An 11233-nucleotide genomic window follows, 5' to 3' on the forward strand; every position below is an offset into this window, starting at 1 on the left:
TGCTTTCCCACATAGACCTTTCTTTTTCCTCATCCTGCTTCTCCTCCTTCTCTGCCTGTTCTGTCAGTCCTTCCCACCTCTCCATCCCTACACAGAATATTTGCACTGTCCAGTGCCTGCACACATTGCCTGATGTCACTGTAGAAAGGCATTGTGCGACCTGGATGCTCTCTGTGCTCACGTCTGGGAGACCTGGTCAAGACCATCTTCTACTGGCCACTTTCAAAGGCAATTGGACTTTGAGATATCACATAGCTCCTCAAAGGTTTATGGTTTCTCGTGTGCTTTTAAGTTTCTTTTTTTAAGACAGAGTGGGGGAAGATACTGAGTTTGTGTGTCAGTACACAAAGATATCTGGTTAAACATTAATAATATTTATGTTATGTAGAGGTGCGATATTAGAGTTTGAGTAAAATTCAGTGACATTTTCCAAATTGCCAGGCGTTGGGTCACCCACTGGCCAAAGTTGCCCAGCTGCCTGTGAAATGGGATCCTAGGAAAGAGAACTATCAAAGGCATCTGTGAAATTAGGAGGGTTCCTCTTGTTCTGCAGATTAACATCTCCATGGGAGTGTCCTTGAATGTCACTGATGTGGAGTGTGTGGATGGCTTCAAGTGTTTTGCTTAACAGGGTGTGGAAATGTAAGCACCAACACTGGAGGTGGAACTTAACAGCCGAGGAAGATGAATGGACGAGCTGGCATCCACTCAGATCACCACACTGCAGCTCAACAACAGAACCTGCCCTGGATTTCTTTCCAGCTAGAGTTTGCTTCAGAGCTCCGGGCAGACAAACTTTGATCTGACTTCTTAGGCTGTTTTCCTTGAAACTAAAAATAGGGGGTTTGAACTCACAGCTGTCTACAAGGAAGGAAAATTCTCAACACAGGAATTTCTCTTGATGTGTTTTTCATGTTCAATATGCCAACACTGTCATGAAGCCATGAGACAGAAACCACACAGAGATACATACATGAAACACACACACACACACACACCCCTCAACCTTGAGTTCTTCCTCTTGTGTTCTGCTAGGTACCTTAGTGACTCAGATAAGAAACAAATTTTATTCTACTAACACTGTCACTTTATGGCGACCAATGATTAAAACTCTAGAACTCTCCCAAGATAAAATGCTAGACTAAAATATAGATGGTTCTAGACTGTATTCTAGAAACTGGCTTCTAGACTGGGTGGTGGTGGCGCACGCCTTTAATCCCAGCACTCGGGAGGCAGAGGCAGGCAGATCTCTGTGAGTTCAAGGCCAGCCTGGTCTCCAAAGTGAGTTCCAGGAAAGGCGCAAAGCTACAACAGAGAAACCCTGTCTCAAAAAACAAAAAACAAAAAAAAAAAAAAAAAGAAACTGGCTTCTATTTGTTTCCAGTTCAGTTTTGAATTATAATGTCAGTACCTCCAATGACATGTAATCTATAGCAAAGACCCTGCACTTTATTCATGGTCTCCTGTAGCCCAGGCTGGCCTCCTGACACCACCCCCAAATGCTGGGATTACAGGTCTGCCCCAGCACGCCTGGCCGGATGACTCTTTAAAAGACTCTTTATCCACAGCCACAATTGTCATGGCTACATGAGAATGTCCCTGCTGACAGGAATGGGGCTGTGTCAAGGAGAATTAACTCTGTCATTGTATTATTAAAAATTGTCATGCAGCTCTGGTGTCGACACCCTACACACTTTGAGCTTAACAATTGTTTGGCATTGTTTCTGTTTTTAATACTAATCATGTTAATTGTTTGGGGATTTCATACAGTGCATTTTGATCACATTCACCCTTCTTCCCCAACCCTTCTCAGATCCTCCCCCACCCAACCACCTACCCATTTTTGTGTCACTTTTTAACCCATCAAATCCATTTGTGCTGCCCAGACACTCTTGAGTGTAGGCCCATCCCTTTGAGCATGGCTAACCTACCAGAGACACACCCTTAAAGAAAACTGACTCCTCTTCTAGCAGCTATCAATCTCACTTCATGTAGGGATAGAGCTTTAGGTCTCCCTCCCTCATCCATGCTAGGATGTTTCCTGGCTTGGACTTGTACAAATCTTATGCATGCTTTCACAATTGCTGTGAGCTCCAGTGTGACTGCCCTGTTGTATTTGAAAATCGCTGTTTCGCTTCCATCATCCTCCACCTCTGGCTTCCTTACCGTCTTTCTGCCCCTTCTTCAACGACAATCCCTGAGCCTTGCTTAGGAAGCAGGGGGTGGGGTGATGTAGCTTTCTCATGGGACTGAGCATGTTGCAGTCTCTTTTCTCTGCACCTTGACTAGTTGTTGGTCTCTGTTCATTGAAGAAAGAAGCTTTTCTGAGATATGAATGTAGCAGTAAGTCATTAGGAGTTGTTTTGATGCCATGTCTGTTTATGAGAACAGTAGTAGTCAATTCTCCCCTAGGGTATATAAGCTGGCTAGACCCAGGTTCTTGGCCCTGATAATGGTGCTAGGTATGGGTTCCACCTTGTGGAGAAGGCCTTAAATTTAATCAGAAAGTATTTGATAATTCCCCTAACATTTTGTGCCACTATAGCACCAATGGGCATATCTTGCCAGGCCAGGTATTATAGTGGCTTACTGGGTTCACAGTCAGTTAAGATTGTTGTTTACTTTCTCCTCTCCAGTAGTGAGTATATCACCTTCAAACACTATGAAAGCTTAATCAGCCAAAAGTGATTAAGCTTCCAGGTAAGTACCATCTGACTTCTGCACATTCTGTGACTCAAGCATATAATGTCTTCACCAAGAGGATTACTGTCAAGTCCTGGGGGATAACCAAGAGCAATGGCAATAGCCAATGTTTGGGGGCCTATGGGACCCCACTGTTTAAGAACCTTAAAACAGGTTACCCATTCTTGGCACTCAGCTTTTTATTTGCTAGTCTGTAATGTCTAGTAGGAGCATTGGCTCCCCTCGTCCTGTTACAGAATACTCAACTCTTTTTGTATGTGTGGGAGGTGTGGGGTTATGCATCTTATGTGTGTATGTGTGTGTGTGTATATATATATGTATGTATTAGGAAGACTCTACATCAAGTTTCCATATAACTTTTTCAAAAGGTCTTTAGTGTTAGTTATAACTCTCTAAATTCCCCTTCTACCCTGCCCTCCCATCCTCCATCCTATTTAACCCTTCCTGTTCCATTATTCCTCTTGACCCTTTATATCACCGTATTTTAGTTCCCTTCCTTGAAAGACCACCTCCAGGCCCAGACTAGTTTCCTAACATCTAAATGTTATTATAAATGAAACACACATCTCTAAAGATTCAGAGCCAACATGCACATGAGAGAAAACATGTCACATTTGTCTTTCTAGGTCTGGATTACCTTACTGAGGATGGTTATTTCTAGCTCCATAAATTTATCTATGAACTTCTTAATTTCATTTGTAAGAGGTGAATAATATTTCATTCTGTAAATGCACTGCATTGTCGTTATTCATTCACCAGTGGATGGATACCTAGGCTCTTTCCATTTCTTGCTATTGTAAATACAGCACCATTGAGGATAGATGAGCAAGTGTCTCTGTAGAAGACTGCAGAGCCCTTTGGGTACATGCCCAAGAATGGTATAGCTGGGCTGTGAGGTAGATATATTCCTAGATAGTTGAGGACCCTCCATGCTGATTCCCATAGTGGCCTCGCCAGTTTATGCTCCCACAGCACTGAACAAGTGTTCTGCTTTCCTTACATCCACACCAGATTCTCTTGTCATTTTTTAACCTTAGCCATTCTGACTGGGGTAAGATGAAGTCTCAAAGTAGTTTTGATTTGCATTTCCCTGATGGCTTAAGAACATTGGACATTTAAAACTATATTTCTGTAAAGATAGATAGATAGATAGATAGATAGATAGATAGATAGATAGATAGATAGATATAAAGGGCACACCTTTAATCCCAGCATTCAGGAGGCAGAGGCAGGTGAAGGTCTGTGAGTTCCAGGCCAGCCTGATCTACAAATCAAGTTCTAGGACAGCCAGAGCTGTTACACAGAGAAACTCTGTCTCTAAAAACAATATAGATATTTCTCAGCCATTCACATTTCATTTTTTGAGAACTTTCTGTTTAGTTCCCTGCCGCATTTTTAAGAATTTTAAACTAGTTTTCCTCAAGAGCTATTTTATTTTTTTAAAATGTATCATTTAAGAATTTCACGTTGTATGTTTTTATCATATCCATTACCATCTCCCAACTCCTCCCAGATCTTCCCCTCCCTCCTTTCCCACTCAACTTCATGTTGCCTCTCTCTTACAATTCTTTGTGTGTGTGTGTGGAGGCAGTGGGCGCACACACACACACACACACACACACACACACACACAACTTGAAAGCAAGGACTTTAACAGACATTTATACACCAATGTTCATTCCCAAGTGCCTGAAAGTAGAAACAACCCCTCCCCAAATATCTATGAATTGATGAATGGAGAAGCAAAATGTGGTATATAAATGAAGTATTGCTCACCTTTAAAGGAAGGAAGTTTTGACAAGGACTATCATGTGAATGAACCTTGAATATATCATGTTAACTGAAGTAAAGAGAAATATACTGCCTGAATTCCACATATAAAAGATACATAGAAGCCGGGCAGTGGTGGCTCACACCTTTAATCCCAGCACTCAGGAGGCAGAGCCAGGCAGATCTCTGAGTTCGAGGCCAGCCTGGTCTACAGAGTGAGTTCCAGGAAAGGCGCAAAGCTACACAGAGAAACCCTGTCTTGAAAAACCAAAACAAACAACAACAACAACAACAACAACAACAACAAATACCTAGAATAGTTAAATTCATAGAAACAGAGAGTGGAATATGGTTGCCAAAGACTTGGAGAAGACTCAAGGGATGTGCTGTCTAGTTTTACATCAACTTAACACAGGCTAGAGTCATTTGGGAAGAGGGAACCTCAGTTGAGAAAATACTCCCACTAGGTAGGTCTGTGATGTATTTTCTTCATTGATGACTAATGTGGGAGGGCCAGCTCACATGGGCAGAGCCACCACTGGCCTGGTAGTCTTGGGTGCTGTAATAAAGCAGGCGGAGCAAGCTTTAGGTGACCAAGTTCCAGAGATGAGTAGCAGTGGTGATGGTACAACAATAGGAACATACTTAATGTTATTGGACTGTAAAACACTCTTATAAACAGATAAAATGATCAATATTGTATCATATGTTACCACAGTGCATAAAACCACCCCCAGAAATGGGGCCCTTTAAGCTCTTTGAGATCATCCAGGACAAGCCACTAACAAATTCCTGCTAAGCCAAGAAACAAGGTGCTCTGGAGCTGTCCCCACTTCCAGTTACCTAGCTCCACCTGTCACCTCTCGTATAAAGAACAATGACAGCTGTGGCTTTCTCCTTCCTGTCCTAACTTCCTGTCTCGGCCCTCCTCATCCTGACTGATTGCCCAGACCGCGGCTCTAGCAGGGGCTCCATTTGTTTTTTTCCTCACCCTATGCCTCACATTTGACCTTCAGTAACTTGCCACATTGTCCTTCCTGTGACTTCTTTCTTTTTTTCAGTGTGATTTAAAGTCAACCTGAAAAAACCATCTGTTTTAGATGAAGCTAAAAACGCCCACTCTGGAAACAAACCACTAAAGTCAGTGACCCCCGAAATTTCCTTTGGGCTCTAATGTTAAAAGAAAAACAAAACATAAAATTCTCCCTTACCATACTACAAAACACATATACACTAATGATAATTGCTCTGACTTTAAAAAAAAATAAATCCCCCATTCTTTTCAGACTTTAAAGCAACACTTATAACCAATATTAAATTATTTTGATCCCTTCTGCTGGAATGTCAGCAGGGGACCATCCTTGGGGTTAATTAGTATATACTGTATCTGCTTGTTGTAAAAGACAAAAATAGAAAAATACTTATAAGTAAAGCACTAAGAATTTCTCATGATTCTATACTTTGTGTGTGTGTGTGTGTGTGTGTGTGTGTGTGTGTGTGTGTGTGTGTACATGTGTATTTAATGACCAAGAAGAGACTTCTCAGAGTCAAGTTTCATGTGAAAGTCACTGCTGTTCACAATAGCTTGACCAGGGGTATTTGAGAAGAGATGGAAGGCACATGTTTCCCTAGTTTAGAAGAACCCAATCAGTGTACTACTTAGAGTCCAAACAGTGTGCTAGAGTCCTAACTGTCTGTCTCCTCTCTTATTTAGTTTGAGGGTCAAAACAAGGACATTGAAATTCAACAGTGATAAATTAAATGCCTAGCGAGCCAAGGCCCACTTCCTGGCTGGCTAACAGCAGTGTCTTGAGGTACTTTGGGGAATATTGATGAGCTTGGTAACCCAACACTGAACAGACCCAAAGGTCACTGAGTCAAACTCTTCCTAGGAAAAGTGTGCAAATCACTCCGCAGCTCTGAACCCTCACCATCTTAAGCTGCACTGAATGTAAATTCCACGGGATCTTTGGTTGATAGGAAATATTTTTTACTGTCAGAAAATCTCAGACTGTGTTTATTTCAATGCACTTCTTCACAGCTAACTAACTAATGAGACTTGTTTTCACCTGAAGCTAATAAGCTACTCTTCAGTGGAATGGCCACCATCACACTCTTTACTGAAAATATATATATATAATTTAAAATGCATTGCCCTAATGAATAAATTGACACCTTCTAACTTCTTTCAAAGGCTCTTTTTCCTGATTGTTTGATGACTAAAGAATTTTCCCATCCTCAGATCCTCTCCTTAATGTCTCCACATCCTTCTTCAACTATAATGATATGTATTACATACACTACTGCTAGAATCACTGCTATATTACAGAGCACTCACACAGATATGAGTTACCAGTTCTGCTTTTCAGAATGGGACCTCAAAACAAATATATAGCCTGGTGTGATGGCACATGCTTTTGACCCCAGCCATTTGAAGGCTGAGGCAGGAGGATCACAAATTCAAGGCTAGCCTAGACTTTAACTTACATATGTCATATGTTCTTATGATTATAAAAGTTAAAAGCTAGCCAGGCGGTGGTGGCGCACCACCTTTAATCCCAGCACTCGGGAGGCAGAGCCAGGTGGATTTCTGTGAGTTCAAGGCTAGCCTGATCTACAGAGTGAGTTCCAGGACAGGTTCCAAAGCTACACAGAGAAACCCCGTCTCGAAAGACAAACAAAAAAGGTAAAAGCTAATGAAGGAAACAACAGTATAACCCACACATACTTACTTCCATGGGCTGAAGACTGGAAGTGCTGTGGAAGGAAGATATTGACAAAACAGCAAAGAAAACTGACTTGACCAAATGTATTGCTTTCTACTATTGTAATATTTCACAACCTAAGGATCCAATATGCTTATTTCTTCTTCCCTTTTCACCTTTAGCTCAACCACAAATTTCCAGCAACAGTTCACACAGCACATCAAAAACCCACACCTGCCCTGGAGAAGGCTGCTCCACTGAAGAGGGTCTACATTATCCAGCAGCCTCGAAAATGATGGACCAGGATGTAAAACTCAGCCATCTGGTCAACCTTCCCATGATCTAACAGTTCAGCAAGAACAGCCAACATTTCCTGTAGGTCTGCTGCCTTTGCTTGGTAAATAAAGTAACTTTTGTATCTTCCCTTTTTGGTTCAGATAATAAAGCTTCCAAAATTATAAATCCAATACATTCCTGTGGTCCGTTTGTTATGTATCAGGATCCTACTGGAATTGTATGTAATTCTATAGAGAGAGAGAAGAATCCAGGACATATAACTTTCTTCCTTTTTTTTGTTTTCGTTTTTGTTTTTGTTTTTGTTTTTGTTTTTTGAAACAGGGTTTCTCCGTGTAGTTTTGGTGCCTGTCCTGGATCTCACTCTGTAGATCAGGCTGGCCTCGAACTCATAGAGATCCACCTGACTCTGCCTCCCAAGTGCTGAGATTAAAGGCATGTACCACTGCCACCTGGTGGACATGTAACTTTTTCATCTACTATCCTGAGTCAGTGTTCTTCTCCTGGATACTGACTCTGAGTTATTCCACACATGCTCAGTTCTTCTTGCAGATGAAGGTTGGCAGGGAACATACTGGGCTTTGCAAAAACTAAAATTCTATGCAGACAAAAGGAATACATCTTTCAGTTTGTTTGTCTCAGGATGGTCACATTTTCACTTAGACTGAAATGTTTGTCTCAGTTCCCCACATAAACACATAGTTTGTTTTGGAAGATTGGTAAGGAAAAAGGAAAATAATTAAAATGATTACAAACATTGTACCTTCTGCCAAGGAATCAAAGATGGAAAGTAAATTGATTACAAGCATATTTTCCTCCAAAGATTGTTTTGGTAGAAAATCTGCTGATAAACTCCCAGGAAGTCAATGCTCTAAACTAAGAAGATTGTGATACTATAGTGCACTGGGTCTGGGCACTGTTATATTATATTTTATTTGTGTTCTGACAAATAAATCTTGCCTGGAGATCAGAGGGTGGAGCTAGCCACTAGTTAACCATAGCGGCCAGGTAGTGGTGGTTCATGCCTTTGATCCCAGCACTTGGGAGGCTCATGCCTTTGATCCCAACACTTAGGAGGTTCACACCTTTAATCTCAGGACTTGAGAGGTGATGACAGGAATATAAAGTGGGTTGAGACAGGATCTGGGCCCCATGATCTTTCAGGTTATTGCCCCAATATTTGACTTCTGGTTTTATTATTATTATTATTATTATTTATTTATTTATTTTTGGGTTTGTTTTTGTTTTTTTTTTTTTTTTTGAGACAGGGTTTCTCTGTAGCTTTGTGCCTTTCCTGGAACTCACTTGGTAACCCAGGCTGGCCTCGAACTCACAAAGATCCGCCTGGCTCTGCCTCCCAAGTGCTAGGATTAAAGGCATGTGCCACCACCACCCCCCCGGCTCTGGTTTTTATTGATAAGACTAACTAGGATCACATTTCAGGGCATCTTTAGAGGCATGGTGCAAAGTAAGGGCTGTCATAATTAAGCCTGCTCTGGCTTCCACTCCACCATGCAGCTAGCTCCTGCTTATGCTTGGGTGATAGAAGGGGACAATCACATCCCTACTTCACAGCAGTGGCTATCATTCACTATCCCACCATTCTGCTCCCCTTGTTGATCACGCTGTCCAACAATCAACTCTTCTCTTTACTTAAGGAAGGCGATCCACACTTTACCCACCCTTGCCTATCATCTTTCCAGTTAACATCCTGCAGGGCAGTGTTTCTCAACCCTCCTAATTCTATGGCCCTTTAATCCAGTTCCTCATGTTGTGGTGACCCCCAACCATAAAATTATTTTTGTTGCCACTTCATAACTGTAGTTTTGGTACTGTTATAAATTGTAATGTAAATATCTGACATGAGTGATAGCTGAGATGTGACCCCTATGAAAGAGTCATTTGACACACACACCCTAGGGTCCTGACCCACAGGTTGAGAACAACTGCGCCAGTAAGTATCCTGGTACTGAGTCTTATCTGGAAGCCTAAGGCATGTTGTTGTTTGTTTTTACTCCTTTTGGGGGGCCCGCCCCTAGCTCCCAAATAAATCACACACAATGGCTTATTCTTTTTTTTTTCTCCTGAGACAGGGTTTCTCTGTGTAGCTTTGGTGACTTTCCTAGAACTCACTCTGTAGACCAGGCTGGCCTCGAACTCACAGAGATCCGCCTGCCTCTGCCTCCCAGGTGCTGGAATTAAAGGCATGAGCCACCAACGCCCAGCCCAATGGCTTATTCTTAATTATGAATGCCTGACCTTAGCTTGACTTAGTTTCTTTGCCAGCTTTTCTTAACTTAAATTACCTCATCTACCTTTTGTCTCTGGGCTTTTCCCATTCTGTTACTTCTGTAGTTCTTATTCTTATTCCGCATCTTTCTGTAGCTGGGTGGCTGGCCCCTGGAGTCCTCCTCATTCCCTGGCTAGTTCTCTCTCTTCTCCTTCTTTTTATCCTCTCTGCCTGCCAGTCCTACCTATTTCTCATTCCCGCCTCACTATTGGCCATTCAGCTCTTTACTAGACCATCAGGTGTTTTAGACAGGCACAGTAACACAGCTCCACAGTGTTCAACAAATGCAACATGAACAAAAGTAACACACCTTACAATAATATTCTGAAACAAAGGCACCTGGTAAAACTCAGATGGGCTGATGGGACAGATCAACCTATTTCATCCTCTGGCTTGTTAGGATTTTTTTCAGGAATAAGAAAATTAAGTGGAGACAATATCAAGCTTTTAGTCAATATCAGCATGAGTCTAAAAAATCATCTTAACCACTCCACCTAGGCTTAGCCCTGGTCTCTGAGCTATTGTCAGAAAATTCTAAGATGTAGGAGACAGGGTTCTATTTCTGTCTCTTGCTGGTTCTGAAACCTTAAACAAGCCACTTACCCTCTGTGACCCTTGTCAAATGGATGCAATTATACATGTCTCCCCAGTTGAAACCTTGAAGACAAAGTGACCCCTAAGATTCATAAAGGTATTTAAGGTCGTGGAAGTAAGGTAGAAGCTGCCAGAAGAGACCGGTAAGAGATGAACAACTTTTGGACACATAGCACAGAGGTCCTTGAAGCCCACAGATCTCCAGAGAAACCAGGACTGTTATGTACACAGAATTGTCTTTCCAATGGGAAAGATAAGAAACTCAGAAAGCTGAGAACTGAAAGTGATTAACAGTCTGTTGTTCTAGGTCATATCAAGCTCTTACAACCAGAACTGGAGATGGCTGGTGATCTAAATGACCCTTATAGCCAGAACCTCCCCTCAAGCTCCCACAACCATAACCAGAGGTGGCCAATAGCCCAAATGACCTCTACACTATCTGTGTTACTGAGACCAGGCCAGACCCTTAGGCCCTTAAGCTAGTACAGGTAGCCTAGCTCTAGAACCCATCTTCTTGGAAGAAATGACATGTGTCCTGAGTTGAGTTTCGATAGAATTATTCCTCCTTGTACAATGAAGATTGTATTACACCAGGGAACTTTTTCCAAATTATACTGGGCTTCAATGTATTGGCAATAGAACACCAGTTATTAGACTCCCCAAAGTCTGATCCAGGATGACGGAGTCAATCTGCACCATGTTTTTATTCTTATCTCTTCACACAGTTCATTTCCCCATATGACACCTTCAGGGACCCCCTCAAACAAGGGATGGATCCCAACAGAAAGAATTCAAGGGGGGTGTCAAGGATTTGGGTCTAAAAGGAGAAACATTGGGAGCATAAGAGAAATGGCAAAGCTATGAAATGGGTCCAGGC

The 11233-nt window shown here is 42.0% G+C and overlaps 1 protein-coding gene across 1 annotated transcript in view; it reads left to right on the forward strand.

The window, feature by feature from the left end:
• Dapl1 (death associated protein like 1) overlaps positions 1 to 7596 on the forward strand; it is a 28638-nt gene extending 21042 nt beyond the window's left edge. Inside the window, exon 4 of the mRNA XM_036183113.1 lies at positions 7361 to 7596. Coding sequence (XP_036039006.1) covers positions 7361 to 7474 — 114 coding nt within the window. The 3' untranslated portion in view covers positions 7475 to 7596. The remainder of the gene's footprint in view (positions 1 to 7360) is intronic.
• Positions 7597 to 11233: the final 3637 nt, after the last annotated feature.

Source organism: Onychomys torridus, chromosome 4, assembly GCF_903995425.1.
Source record: "Onychomys torridus chromosome 4, mOncTor1.1, whole genome shotgun sequence".
Lineage (NCBI taxonomy): Eukaryota > Metazoa > Chordata > Mammalia > Rodentia > Cricetidae > Onychomys > Onychomys torridus.